Raw genomic sequence first — 15,977 nt, 5'->3', positions numbered from 1 at the left:
CGTAGTAAATGAAAGCGGTCCAGTGCTGGCTTGACAGTTCTGGTTACACTAGGCTTCATCTGAAAGTAGAGCCAATAATATTAATGACTGCAAGGGCAGTACCTACAGAACTTCAGCACCAGACACCCACTCAAACTAACTGTTGAATATCTTCATCAGTATCATAATTTTCTTCGGCTCTTGCTTCTTTTCTGCTTCGCTTTACTGAAAACAGGATGACAAAAGGTAGTCACGTTGTTGTACCGCTTACTGTTTTCGCTGAACGATGCCGCCATTACGAAACATCTTATGCTAAAACCGGAATAACAACGCTAGCAGCTACTTTCTTATATACAGTCTCTTAAGGCGAAAGCCTTATATGCCTCATCAAACGCGAAAACGTACTGTCGGCTTGCTCGGTATCAACACAAGTGGTGCAAAAATCATGATTATGTGACGACGTCAGCATGTATCCTGATCATGACGTCACAATGACGCTACGTCACCGGTGACGTCGTTTGGTCAGGGGTGGCCGATCCCGGAGGCACTACAACACCCTGTGAGGTGCAGAAGGCTCGCAACGCCTGAGATCACGGTGGCAGTGCAAAACCACAATCGCTAGAGATGAAGAAGAAAACGGCCTCCGCCTTCCAGACTTCTTAAGCGAATGCTAAGTGATCGCAAGGATTTCTTGTTATCAAACATTGCCATCGGCATTATTGTCGTTCTTATAATTCATCTACATTTTAGTACTGATCTGGTGCTTCTTTTAAACATCATCGTTTTCTTTATTACCCTCTGCTTTTGCACACGATGATCGCAAACTTCGGCTTGATTATCTGCTTGAATATCTGTGGTATTTCCGCTTGATAATCGTCATCGTGATCGTAATCAATTTTAGCAATGTCATCCGGAAACTTACGCTGTGTCATTGCATTCCGTTACTGCGCAAAGTGCGCGCGTTTTAGGGGCGAAGCTCCTTAAGGCGGCACCCGTTCGTCCCTCGTAGTCGTCGTGGTCGTAGTAGTGAGTAACAAGTCTTACGCTTTGACCTCCAAGGTGGTGCCGGTGGGAGATTTCTCCTGTGCGTTGTTGAACAATAAAAAATTCGCAGCGTGCGCGTTAACTAAAAGCCGAATTCTTCTGTCTCTCATTCCCCATTAGCAGCCATTGGCATGTTCCAGTAGGAAACGTTAGTAGAAGTAGAAGTGTAAGTGTTAGCTAAAAGCCGACTTCTTCTGTCTCTCATTGCCATTAGCAGCCATTGTTTACCTCCAAGGTAGTGCCTGGTGAGATTTCTCCTGTGCGTGATTAAACAATAAAAATTTTGTTCAAAACGCCGTTGATTGTTGAAATAAACCAACGAAAGACGCCAGATGTTTTGTAAAAGCAGAACGAAAGAACGCCAGATGTTTTTCTTAAAGTGTAGTAGTAGTAGTTGCATGTAGCCACCTCGCCCGATCGTCAACGGGCGAGGTGGACCGGCAACGGCGCGAGAACCCTGCCGTACGAGAGTTAAATCACACTAAAAGACATACTTTGCGGGCGATACACTCTAGTGAGCTTTCAACTTTTCGTCTTAATGTACATGATAAGGAAATTATTTCTACGAAAAACGCAAGGCACACCTTGAGCAATATATTTGGTTTTGGGACGCTAAATGGAACCATGAGGCGATGCGAAGCCGGAGCACTTGCACGATCGCGCTCCGTTGGCTTTCGTTGGGCATGCTACCGACCTCGCGTCGTGGAACGCGCGTCCTGTCTTCCCTCTAGCCTTGCCTTTAATTCGCACAGGGCGAGCGGGGAATGCGGTCGCTCTTGGCGCTCTTTCGCTCGGGAGCGGACTTCTTCCTTGCATTTCACCGATCACAAGTGATAATGAAGGGACCACGTAAACCAACAGTACAATAAAAGTTTGATGTTTAATATATACACGATGTTTCACACTCTTTATATTATGTACTGGGCGCATTTCACGGAAGAGTTTCACGGTTTACAGATGATTCCCTCCGTAGCTTCGCCCCACTCATCATCATTCACCCCGTGGATATGCTGTGATTTTTTTTTCTCTTGTCCCCGGTGCTGTCATTCTTATTTCATTCATACATCAAATGAAGGAATGCATGAATGAATGAACGATCAATAAATCAGCGGTATTTTGATGGCGATGCTTAAGTCCTTCCCCTTTCTTTCACATGCGCAGTGGACACTGACAGATGCCACCCGACGCAGCCGTTCCGGTGTCCAGCATCCACCACCGTGTGCATCTCCATCCAATACCTGTGCGACGGGGCACCAGACTGTCCCGATGGTTACGACGAAGACCCCAGGCTCTGCACCGCAGGTTCGTCAGTCCTATACATTTCAGACTCTTCCGCATGACAATTTCGATAATATTGACATAAATTTTGGGACCTTATGTGTAGAAGCAGCACACATATTATTAGGAAATGCGCCTTAGTGGAAACACGCCCCCCTCTGGGCTAATTTTCCCTACTCGCTTCACCCCCCTCTCCCCACACCGTCCCAGCTAATTGAGACTTGCTTGCGTGCATATGAATTCTAAGTATTAAAAGGGTGCTTGAATGGGCTTTTCGGTATGTCGCAACTTCTGGCGAGTGCTATGTACATATTCCGATTCTCTTCCTCCTCCCCCTCCTTCTCGTCCTCCTGAGAAAATTTGCTATCATAGGAGAACAACGACGTCACAGCACAGGTGCCCGCCACGACGCTCCTTCTGCCCCGCTAAGCCCCGCTCTACTATCACCTACCTTACCCCTCCTCTCCACCTCGCATCCGCTCTCCCCCAGCTCGGCGAAGCTGAGCAGACGAAGGGACAGAGCTACCATGGTCCCAACAGCGCCTCTGTAGGATAACGATGCAGAGAAATGAAGGAAATTAGTAGACTTTGCGAAGAATAACTAGAAAGTCCGCACCTTTACTACAGCACATCTTCTGCGACTGTCCCCGCTACAATGCGCAGAGAAAATCCCTCGCAGTCGATCTTGCTCGCATAGATCCCAGACCGATGACCGCAGAAACCATTCTGGAATGTCGTCCTGAGAGGTCATCGCGGGTGAAGGCGACGAAGGCAGTGCTCAATTTCTTGAAGACATCAGACTTTCACCGGCGGTTACAGACTAACGGCGTTATCATGACTGTGAGATGTGTGTCGCTTTCTGTCTGTGTGCTATCCTTCTATCTCTCTATCTTTAATGTTCCCCTATCCCCCAGTGCAGGGTAGCGTACCAGTCCTTCTAGACTAATTAACATCCCTGCCTTTCCTTTTTCTAATTGTCCTTCTTTCCTTGCAACTTACAGGAGAAAAAGCGCGTATACACATTACAGCTCATGCTTCTTAACACAGTTGAAGGCCTGTTTCTGGACCTCCTTGTATGCCTTGCAGCGAAGGTATTGACTTCCTGCGTAGAATGCACGTGCTGCTACTTAACAACCCTCTGAGTTCCTGTCCTTGTGATTATTCCCTGCCTTCTTATCACAGTCTAATGAATGCGGCACCATTTTTTTTTCTATATCTTTTCAAGGCGACAACGCCAAATGCGACCACCAAAGAAAAAAAGTCGAGGAATACAACACAGGGTCTAAAAAACAAAGCTCGAAGCTTTCAAATTACCCCCGACTAACACTTCTACAAACTCGCCATACTGTTGATCCCCACTCGAGAGTCCGGAACAGTAAGAGTTCCGGTGTGGGTGGCTGATACGCTTAACCAAATGAGTCGGTCGCGTCTCTCTCCGACGCGCACTCTACCGCTGCTTGCCCCGCGACAGAGTTAGCGAGAAAAACGGGTTATACGCACTCTCGTTCGCGGCTAACTCGCTCGACGCGCCGCTGCCTTACTTCGAAAATCCGGTGTCGCGCACCGCTGAGCAGGTCGCCGATGACGTAGAAAGTCCCGCTTTCTCCAGACGGCTGATAATCCTGTTATCAGCAGCGATGACACGACCCGAAACTGGCGTTGTCGCGATGGTATGAGCAAGTTTAACCATTTGTTTTTCTTGCCTGTACCCGTAGTTTCTTCCTTAGCGCAAGGGAGAAAGGAAGGAACAGAAGAGAGTGGAAATGCAGCAATGTTAGTAAGTCTATAATAACTAGTATGCTACCCGATACTGGAGAAATAGATATGGGAGTTTCAATGTTAGAAGTAGAGTGAAAGAGGGAGAGCACACACGCACAAAGTCACACTCCTCGCAGTGACAATATCGCCATTAGTCTAGAACCGCCGGTGCAAGTCTGTTGTCTTCGAGAATTTGAGCAATGCCTCCGTCGCCTTCACCCACGATCACCTCTGAGGACGACATTCCAGAATGGTTTCTGCCGTCATCAGCACAAGAAACCTGTGAAACAACGTTCAATAGGGCTTCTACTGGGGCTAGCTGGTATGGCACACTGGAGGGTAACTATGCGCTGCATAGATGCACAGAGACGAATGACACAAGAACCTAAAACGGACAAGGTCCGTTTTGTGTTTTGTGGACAAGGCAAGGTCTTAGTCCGTTTTGTCTTCTTGTGTCATTCGTCTCTGTGCATCTATGCAGCGCATCGGTGCACTTCTGAAACAAGGAACGGAAAGAGTTAGCGCTTGTATGCCACACATACAAGCGCTAACTTCCAGCTGAATTTTTATTGTTAGGGCACATATTTATGCAATAAGAATTCACTTGGAAGTCAGCGCTTGTATGTGTGACATTCTATTCGACATTTGTTTCAGAAGTTTCTAGCGCTAAAAGAAGAAATCCTGGATTGCCAACCAGCCCGAACATGCACATTGCCCCGATAGGCGTGCGCAGGGTACTCAATTAGGGGTAGCCAAGTTTAACCACAGCCCTCCCCCCTCCCCTCTCCTCCCTTACACACACACTCAATTGGTCGGGTCCTAAAGAAGAACTATCTTCGCAGTGAATGAGAAAATGGACATGCTTTCCGGGGGTAAAGGATGGGAAGTAAACAGTTTTTGGAATTGAGCATACGGAATCCTCGACCATCATTGTTGCCGCAAATCTGCATGGCAATGACATTGCCCTTGAATAATGACGGGACTGGTCCGACTGAGTAAAGATATGGGCCAGGCATGGTGCCCCCCTGAGATGATTACGGGGGACTCCTGTAACTGCCGTAACTACGTTAACTTGTATGTATTCCTGATAGAGGGGTCTCAATCAATAATGCCTTGAATTGGGCGAGTTGGTTCATATTCGGAGGCATAGAAGGCGACTTAGACTAAGACACAGGATAATAATAATACTAATTGTTGGGGTTTTACGCCCCAAAACTACGATATGATTATGAGAGACGCCGCTGTGGAAGGTTCTGGAAACTTTGACCATCTAGTGTTCTTTAACGTGCACCTAAATCTAAGTAAACGAGCCTATCTGTGTCTCCTGTCTTCGTCTAAGTCGCCCTGTATTTCTCCCAGTCCCAATCCAGTCTCCGACACTCGTACCTTATCCTGTGTATTCTATCATGCATCCAAGGCAGCTTATGTAAATTAATACCCGAATCCGAAAAACGAAACCGCGTGACTGCCACGTTAGCGCGAGCGTGCACAGGCAGTGCCGGCAATGCTACAGTAATGCACGCGACCAAACATTATCGGTGAATACTCTGCGTTTCAGAAGACACGTGATGTGCCGATAACGCGCGAAAAAAAAAACAGAGAACAAGCGAAAGGAATGGCTTCACGGAAAGTTTTACTTGCCTAGGCTTGCTTCACAACGCCCTACTCTTTGCCTACGTGGTCTATTTCCCTATCTACGCCCGCACCAAAAATAGCCTCGCGCGCCACCTGCCTCTCACAAGACTATCTATAACATGTGCCCTAATGCGTACACTAATACCTAAGCACGCTCTAGTGGTCGGTAGCTTATCCCACACATTTCTTCCCGGTAAATGCAGATCCTATCGCCCACTGCCGCATAACACCGTTCGGCTTGGCTTGACTTCCGCTTGGCCTAGCGGCGCGACTAGCACGACACGGATAGTGCTTTTTTCCTTTTCGGTCTAACGGTGGAAGCGCGAAGAACAAAAGAACGAAGTGGAGGGAGGCTTCTGGGACATTATTATAAGCACCGGGCACAAGGGTCTGGCTTGGCTCGACTTGGCCGTTGCTTTGTCTCGGCAGAAGCTTTTTTTGCCGAGTAAGCGAGGATGACCGAAGGCGCCTCCAGACGCTCCACTTATGGTGAATCGATGAGACGCAGGTGTACTGCCTCTGCAGGAGTCTTCTTCGGGGCGCGTCGTGGAACGTGATCGCGCTGCGCAGACGCTCTTTTCGTGTCTGTTCTCGTTAGTGGTTAGGGTTAGCGTTTCTTACGTGCTTCGCACCGACTCACTTTCGCGGCTCGCGTCGCGTTATTTCCACCGCACATTAGGTCCCAAGAGAACATCATTACATATCGTTCACTTTTTGGGCTTTCTTGATATTTTTTTGCGTTTTATGTAAAGGTAGTTTTAATCCGGGATACCGGCCTTCTGTAAGGAAGTCTGATGATGTTCGATAAATTCTGACCAAGTCGAGTTCGACTGCTGTATTCACTCGAATTCTATTGACACTGACTAATGTCTAGAGCGTGTTGGCTACGGTTGCCTGTTGTTGCTATCCGCTGTTATAACAGTAACATTGTTCAATTCAGAGATTTAGTCGACTACCAGTTTATACATATAAAGTCACAGTGAAAACAACATACATTCTGATGTTTGTGTCGACCAGGGACCGGCCTGCATCAAAGGTCCCCGGTCGGAACGTCAGAATCAATGCTGCTGTGTTTTTCAATGTGACTTTTTATTCATATCCTTAACCGCTAAATAACCAGGGACCGTCATCCAAAACTCAATATATGTGTATATGCATAGCTTGGTAGTTTCCATAGGTGCCAACTAACAAGAATGTCAAATGCGACGCGGAATAAGGAGGCATACCTGTTTTTTTTTTTTACCTGAGGACACCTAGTAAAGTAATTATTACGTCATTAAGTAGCACTATATAGGCATTTCTATGAATCAAGCAGTTGAAACTAGACATGCGCACTCGCGCGCGTAAGTTGGTGGTGGCAGACCCCGAATAAGGTTGTGCGAAAATAAGGTTTGTTTTTCTTGAGGGACCATTGAGGTATTTCGGAAATCTCGCTTAATAATAAAGATTTCTGGGTTTATATGCGCGAAAACCACGATATGGTTAAGAGGCACGCCGTAATGAAGGGCTCCGGAAATATGGACCACCTGGGCTTCCTTAGTGCACACCTAAATCTGAGTGCACGGGTCTCAAGCATGTTCGCCTCCATCCAAATGCGACCAGCCGCGGCCGGGACCGAACCCTCGGTGTTCGGTTCAGCAGGAAAAGAATCTCCCATATTATTATTATTTGAATTGGATAAACAAAGCATACAATGACGCAGAAGAGATAGGGAGAAAAAGGCTGAAAACTGCCTCCACACAACGCCTGCCTGCTCCTTCAAGAAGGTGGAAAGATAGAGGAAAGGAAGATAGGATGAGAGAAAGGGAAAACGAAGGGGAAACCAAAACAAATAATACAGACGGAGACAAAAATATGTTGTAACATGACGGCACATGATCATTCATGAAATACAAAGAGGGCTTCACATGCTATATTTAAGTTATTTTATTTTAACATACTGCAGCCCAGTTGGGACTATTGCATGATCGGGGAACATAATGAAGGTTTACGGGGAAGGATTGGGGATTAATGTTGACTATAGTAATCGTTCCCCGGTATTCACTTGTGCAATACACTCCTTTTTGAAGACCGGTGTTTTATCGTATCAAATTTCACCGTCCGAACTATCTTGAGCGCCATCTTCGATGTCGTCAATTAAACACGTTTCGTTTAGGCTTTAGCGGAAACCCCCAAGTCTATTGTTTGATCTTCCTAGCGCTAACCTAAATACGAAAGAATACGTGTGCTTCACTGTCCAATGCAAATTGTGCATCTTAGCTATAATCTAACCGTGAAAGAAGGGGAGATTACATGGTTATCGTCAAAGAGGTGGCCTGGTTCTCATTAGAAGTATTCTTAGGAGCCCGCTGCTGCTACTTACTTGACGACCCAAGACTGAGAACTCGTTATCGTAACTGCGGTAATCGTTAGAACGTCCAATATTCCAAGCCTATCCTAAATCTCGCAAATGAGAACACTTCGAATAAGTCAGGCAAAGAAAGAACAAATAAACTGCTGTAAGGCTGCTAAAAACAATATTTATAAGGTCTAAGTAATCCTTAAGAATACAGTGGTTTAGCTCAAGAATAACTTGTGCGCCTAACTCTTTGCTCAACCGTAAGTGGTACGGACGTCCACTGGAGCGTTTCCTTACATATACAATAGTAACTTGATATTGCTAGATGTTATTGTTCATTAGATCACTTGCTTACGTTGTTATAAAAGACAAACATCCACTCGAATGGTATATACAATAAGTAACTTCTCTCCTGAAGCAGCAAACGGGCTCGGCCTCGGTAGTACAGTGGTTACGGTGCTCGGCCCCTGACCCGATATTCGCGGGTTCGATTCCGGCCGCGGCGGTCGCATTTCGATGGAGACGAAATGCTAGAAGCCCGTGTACTGATACCAGCGCGCGTTAAAGAACACCACATGGTTGAAATTGCTGGAGCCCCCAACAATGGCGTGCCTCAATCATATCGTGGTTTTGTAACGTACCCCATACATTATTATTATTTTGATCAAGTTGTAAAGTAATCCAAACTTTTTCTTTGCCTTGTTAGCAAATACACGCAGAAGCACTTATGATCATTGACATAGATAAGGTGAATTTAAAAAAAAAGTAAAACTTTGGCGTTATTTACGGTTTGTAAAGCTTTCCGGATGCTTCTACACGATGTTGTGGTATAAGCAACGAATGGTGTTGCGCAATTTTTGGGTATCTTGATGGTGAGAAACGAAGTTACCAGGCACTTCCAAACGTCCCTCTTCGTGCAGTTATTAACAGAAAAAAATTCTGCCAGGGCGAAAAAAAAAAAGAGTTTTTCTTCTTAATTTCCTGCGGTCTTTTCCAAGTTTAGTCAAAGAGTCAAATCAAAGAGTCAAAGAGTCAAAGTTTGGTCAGCGCCCGAAAGAACCTTTTCCCGTTACATCTTCCAAGATGTACTTTGATTTTTAAATTTATTTTTTTCTTCGTTTAGAAATAGTTTGTTCTGCGAATAAAGCACAAGAGAAATGACGTGGTATCGTTCCGCTAGAAAACATCCCATATATATATATATATATATATATATATATATATATATATATATATATATATATATATATATATATATATATAATACAAATCACACTGCAAATAAAATGCCTAGCGGCACGGTACAAAGATTGATAACTTATCCTTGGGCAGAATAGGAAGCTGTCTCGCAATCTTCCTCTTCGAAACTAGATTAACCTGTTGCGCACCGTTTACTGCTGGTTCACATACTGTTCTGAAAATATCAAGTCAAGGTGAAGACGAATATGTTTTTTTTATTTCGTATATATATATATATATATATATATATATATATATATATATATATATATATATATATATATATATATATATATATATATATATATATATATATATGTATATATATATATATCAACACAAACACGATATTGAAGCAGTTTCAACAGTGAAAGTCAGGAAGTGATGCAACAAAATAGTCGTCTTCATCTTGGTATTTTTGGAACTCTATGTTAAGCAGCAGTAAACGGTGCGCGAAAGGTTAATCTAGTTACGAAGTAGAAAATTGTGAGACAGCTTCGTATTCTGCCCAAGGATAAGTTATCAATATTTGTACCATGCCGCTAGGCATTTTATTTGCGGTATGACTGGTATTATCTTTTTTTTCTTTGTCTTTTTAGCACGCTTTATTGAGGTAGTGGACACGTATTGGAGTGTCACGTTTGCCTCTCCTAGTAACATTGTGCGCATCATAAATTTACACAGGGAACCCCGATGCCTTCAAAATGCAAATCTGAATAAGTGACAAATAAGAAAAAAATACACGTCGCTTCAAATTAGAAGCAAGATATTTAATGAGTTCTAGGAAAGAGTGGGAGGAAAGGAGTGCTTGCTGCTAATTGAGGCATCAATGAATTTCTTCTGTTCTGAAATGTGCGTCCGGCGTTGCCGGTCAGATTATAAGCACTGTCAAGCTTCATATGACCCGAAAAGCAGCCGCACCTTTTTTGACATAACTGAAAATTTCTGCGCTAAGAAAAAAAAAAAAAAATGTCGTCCTAGAAAAAGTGCTTATAGCTTACGTGAATGACTTTCTATTTCGAGAAATTGTACCGAAAGTACTTGCTTTTTTCTTATACTTTTGATGTGATTCACAAAAGAAACCACGTGATTGGTTTTAGTAACGACGCAGTTCTTTCACGAATGAAAAAAGACGCTGCAGAGATTTTAATTACAGCGTTAGTTCATGTTACTTAAGATCTCCCACAATTTTTTTTTTGAAATTAGGCAATATAAATCTGTAGCCAACTGTATAGCAGGAATATATATATATATATATATATATATATATATATATATATATATATATATATATATATATATATATATATATATATATATATATATATATGTCATTTGTAGCCAAATTCAAAAGAACAGAAATCGCCGCCATGCTGAAAGCGACATAGTGTATGGTTCTCGCACTAATGTTACGTTACAAAGTTAAAAGACGTTGGCCCTGTAGAAGGGCTTTAGTTACACCTTCGTAACTACAAAAGCGCGCTGTTACAAGACATTATTACTGAATTTCTCGTTAAATACTGGACTACTCGTTATAGCCAGGCTACGCCGGGAAGTAATGTGGAAATCCGAAGTCAATCAAGAAACCAGAAGTGGAAACCAGAAGTGACTTAATTTACCGGCAGGAGAAACCGGAAATATTTTAAGAGACGTCCTGGGCCGGTGGGAACAAACTAGTGACGCCGTCATTTCCGTCACGGAAGCGAAGACGGCAAAGGCTTGGTGGAGCCAGGCAGAAAACACTTTCGAGTGAAGTGAATAAACTTTATTAAAAGAACCGGTCTGTGGTCCGGGATAGACCGCACAGGTAAAGGCCGGGGGTCCTTGTCTTCCTATGGCCTCCCTCATCTGGCGGATAGCCCATTTTCGGTCATCGACCTCTTAGTTGAGCAGCGCTATCAGCCACCGTTCCCAGAGCGCCTCAGGAGTATTTGTTGATATGTTGGGACATTCTCACAGTGGATGTTTGTATGAAGCCTTTTCTGTTTTGCATAGTTTGCATTTGTTGTCCGTGCATGAGTGTGGATAGGCTCCTGTGCAGGCGCACAGGATTCGGGTAGGAGTTTGTCTGTACACTGTAAGAAAAAATCGAGTATTTGGGGAGTATTTCTGCTACACAGCTATAATCGTCACCTACCTCGCGTACTTTCCTTGCGTTATCACTTAGAAGAACAGACTGTTGGGCGAGTTGGTAATGCATTCTGTAAATAATGCGCCTGTGCCGTCCCTTTCTCCCTTTGTCCACGTTTTTCGCGCAGTTTTTACAGATTGCGTTATCACCGCGGTCCCGGCACTTCCCGGTCACGAACGGCGTGCGTGCTGTCAGCCTAACATGGCATTCTTGATAGGAAAGCGGCGAGACCGGGCTTTCAAGAAATGAAACGCGATCAAGACAGATTATTATAGTTATGTGGCTGAAATACTCCCCAAACACTCGATTTTAGGGGCGAAGCTCCTTAGGGTGTGGGTCGTTCCCTCCTCTGTAGTAGTATTATGTAGCCAGCTCCAGTTTAATGAATATCTCACTAGATGGCGTTTCATGTATTTCATGTATTTCAATTGGAAAAAAATCACAGCATATCCGCGGAGTGAATGATGATGAGTGGGCGAAGCTGCGGAGGTTCATCGGTAAACCGTGACTCTTCCGTGAATTCTGCCCAGTACATCATCACCGACGTGAGGACGGGCGCGTTTATACTAAAGGTTCGATGAGTTATGACGACTTGCAGCTCACTTTAATTTTACATGTACGCTGTGAATTTTCATTGTTTAGAAAACCATTGCTTTAGAAAACTTCTGGCGTCTTTCGTTAAGCAGCTGGCGTCTTTTCGTTTTGCTTTAGAAACATCTGGCGTTCTTTCGTTTTGCTTTTACAAAACATCTGGCGTCTTTCGTTGGTTTATTTCATCAATCAACAGCCTTTTGAACAAAATTTTTATTGTTTAATCACGCACAGGAGAAATCTCACCAGGCACTACCTTGGAGGTAAACAATGGCTGCTAATGGGAATGAGAGACAGAAGAAGTCGGCTTTTAGCTAACACTTACACTTCTACTTCTACTAACGTTTCCTACTGGAACATGCCAATGGCTGCTAATGGGGAATGAGAGACAGAAGAATTCGGCTTTTAGTTAACGCGCACGCTGCGAATTTTTCATTGTTCAACAACGCACAGGAAAAATCTCCCACCGGCACCACCTTGGAGGTCAAAACGTAAGACTGGTTACGCACTACGACTACTACGACTACGACTACGACTACGAGGGACGAACGGGTGCCGCCTTAAGGAGCTTCGCCCCTAAAAGGCTGAAGGAAAAATTCCAAAGCGCACTGCCGGGGATTTAGATGGGATTCCTGTTAGCCTCATTAACGAACTAGGAAATAGCGCTAAAGAAGCACTGCTGAAAGCTGTAGAAAAATGCTTAAAGGACAGGCAAATACCGGATAGTTGGCGAAAAGGTAGAATGACCTTAATCTATAAAGGCAAGGGAGAAAAGGATAACATTCGCTCGTGTAGACCACTAATCATTACATCGGTACTATACAGGTTGGCGATGCAAGCAGTAAAAATGAAAATAGAAAAGTGGGCAGTACACAACAATATTTTGGGACAACTCCAGAATGGATTTCGAGTCGACAGGCGGTTAGACGATAACCTGTTTGATCTCACTCAGTGTATAGAAATATCTAAAATAGAAAATAGGCCCTTGTACATGGCTTTTCTAGACATCACTGGGGCGTACGACAACGTTAATCAGGAAATTTTGTGGGATATATTGAAAGGAATGGGCATAGGCGACGACTGTATACAGCTTTTGAGGGAGATATACCGAGAAAATACAGTTTGCATAGAATGGGATGGAATGAGTAGCAAAGAGAACGTTGAGATTAGCAAGGGGCTGAGACAGGGATGTCCTTTGTCCCCGCTGTTATTCATGCTGTAAATGGTGAATATGGAAAAAGCTCTAGAAGGTAGCAACTTTGGTTTTAATCTGTCACACAAACAGGGCGGCGTGATGATTGAGCAGAAGCTTCCAGTATTATTTTATGCTGACGATATTGTCTTATTTGCTGACAGTCGAGAGGATATAAAGCAGCTGGCGGATATATGCGGAAGGGAAGGGGAAGCTCTAGGACTAGGATTTAGTGTAACAAAATGTGGATTGATGGTATTCAATGACCCTTGTGATCAGGCGGTGTCAATACAGGGCCAAGAAATACCGAGGGTGAGCGAATACAAGTACCTCGGAGTATGGATAAATGAGGGTCACAGGTACATGGAGGTACAGGAAAAAGCCTCGGCAACAAAAGGAAAGAGGAATGCTGCAATAATGAAGCACAGAGCATTGTGGGGATACAATAGGTACGAGGTGCTTCGAGGTCTGTGGAAAGGTGTAATAGTTCCGGGGCTCACATTTGGGAACTCAGTGGTGTGCATGAGGGCAGAGGTGCAATCGGGAATGGATATAAATCAAAGGACTGTGGGACGCCTCGCGTTGGGTGCTCACGGGAAGACGACAAATGAGGCTGTAAAGGGCGATATGGGATGGACAGGTTTTGAGGCGAGGGAGGCTCAGAGCAAAATAAGGTTCGAAGAAAGGCTAAAGAATATGATGGAGAGTAGATGGGCAGAGAAGGTGTTCCGTTACTTGTATAGGAAGAGCGTGGACACACAGTGGAGAAAAAGAACTAGGAGGCTCACTAGTTAATATACGGCTGGTAGTGTAAGCAGTATGTCAACAAAGAGCGTTAAGCGAAAAGTCAGAGAGGCGGAGAGGATTTACTGGACGGCAGCTATGGAGAAAAAACCGGCTTTGAGTAACTACCGAAAGGGCAAAAATGAAATAAGGAGGGAGGCATTTTACGACAATTCAATGGGAAGCGCTTTACTGTTTGAAGCGAGGTCGGGTTGCCTTAGAACGGGTAGTTATAAAGCGAGATTCAGTAAAGAAGAAGAACAATGCACGTGCTGCGGGGAAGATCAGGAAACGGCGGAGCATGTTCTGATTGAATGTGGAGACATCCACCCAGGTGTACGTTTGGGCACGAGCCTACATGACGCCTTGGGTTTTAGAGAAAATGGAAAGCTGAACACACCCGCGATTGAAATAAGTAAGAGACGGTTAGAGTATTGGTGGCAGAAAACTAGAGAGAAAGGACAAAAATAAATATTGGAAAAAAAATAAGGACATTCTGCTGTAAAGGGCAGAGAACGGAGCTGAAAACTTAAGTCTTTTCTTCTTCTGGAGTAAAATAGTTGTAATTGAAATAAAGACACTAGGCCAACGCTAAAAAAAAAAGTTTTTTTTTTTTTTTGTCGAGCCTGGTGGCACACTTGTCACCGCCCCGTTATAAAGTGGACGCTCATAGCATCCATCCATCCATCCATCCATCCATCCATCCAGAGTTGCTGTTTAAAGGTGACAGATGGCACTTGTATAATGCGAATGGCGCATGTCATTGGATGCCTGCGATCGTAAAAGGCGCTCGCTCTTGGCGCGCTTTCTCTTTCGCTCGGGAGCGGACACTTTCCCTGCATTTCACCGATCACAAAGCGGTGATAATGAAGGGCTCACGTAAACCAACAGTACAATAAAAGTTTGATCTTTAATATATACACGGTGTTGCCCACTCTTTATATGATGTACTGGGCGAATTTCACGGAAGAGTTTCACGGCTTACCGATGATAACCTGCGGAGCTTCGCCCCACTCATCATCATTCACCCCGTGGATATGCTGTGATTTTTTTTCTTATAGAGTGTAACTGTCGGTATTCTGCCGCTTGTTTTTTGTCTAGACTCGAGTTACAATAAAATTTTAATGAGCACACGGTGCCTTTATTATTGAATAACAATATAACGGGAACCATGAGTAGGGCTAATGTGGTGATTATAGTAATTTTACTTTCTTTCTTTCTTTTTCTTTTCGACGTGCAGCGAAGCGACCCCCAGTGGAGGAGACTGCGAACTTCTTGCACACGTTGCTGAGCAACCATGGGCCCAACTACCTGGAGAAACTGTTCGGACCCAAGGCCCGAGACGCGCTGGCACCTCTAGGAGGCGTGCAAAAAGTAGCCGTTGCACTGTCCGGTAAGTGTGCGCCCTTGTTTTCTAATCGGTATCGAACCCGAGATCTTGAGAAGGTCGAGGTGTGTCCATGGCTTGTTATACTACCGAGTACGCTCAAACGTCTATTTCGCTCACGTGCAAATGAACAGAGCAAACAATAATAACAACAACAGCAATATTTAATAATAATAATAATAATAATAATAATAATAATAATAATAATAATAATAATAATAATAATAATAATAATAATAATAATAATAATAATAATAATAATAATTTTTGGGAAGTTTTACGTACCAAACCCCGATATGATTGAGGAACGCCGCACTGGAGACTGCAGATTAATTATGGCCCCTCGGGGTTTTTTAACGTGCACCGAGACATAAGTAAACGGGTGTCCTTGCATTTCGGCTCCATCGAACTGCGGTCGCCGTGGCCGGCAGTCGAACCCGCGTCCCCGAGCATGGCGCCGGGACACTTTACTCGCTAAGCTATACCACGGCGGCTAAGGAAAGCAGGAGAAAAAAAAATAATACCAAAGAAAGGAAGAGAGAAGAAAAGAGAACATTGATGAGGAAGCTTTTGGAAGCCGACTAAATAGCATCGGCTGGTGTGACGATTACGATAACATAAC

The 15,977-nt window shown here is 44.1% G+C and overlaps 1 protein-coding gene across 1 annotated transcript in view; it reads left to right on the top strand.

The window, feature by feature from the left end:
• The window catches only part of LOC119401537 (IDLSRF-like peptide), a 153,222-nt gene that overhangs the window by 128,026 nt on the left and 9,219 nt on the right, over positions 1-15,977 (top strand). The window contains exons 2-3 of the mRNA XM_037668428.2: positions 2,185-2,325; positions 15,209-15,361. Coding sequence (XP_037524356.1) covers positions 2,185-2,325; positions 15,209-15,361 — 294 coding nt within the window. The remainder of the gene's footprint in view (positions 1-2,184; positions 2,326-15,208; positions 15,362-15,977) is intronic.

The sequence above is a fragment of the Rhipicephalus sanguineus genome, chromosome 8 (genome assembly GCF_013339695.2).
Source record: "Rhipicephalus sanguineus isolate Rsan-2018 chromosome 8, BIME_Rsan_1.4, whole genome shotgun sequence".
Classification (NCBI taxonomy): Eukaryota; Metazoa; Arthropoda; class Arachnida; order Ixodida; family Ixodidae; genus Rhipicephalus; species Rhipicephalus sanguineus.
Note: the sequence above shows the minus strand (reverse complement) of the source record. Positions and strands in the feature narration are given on the sequence as shown.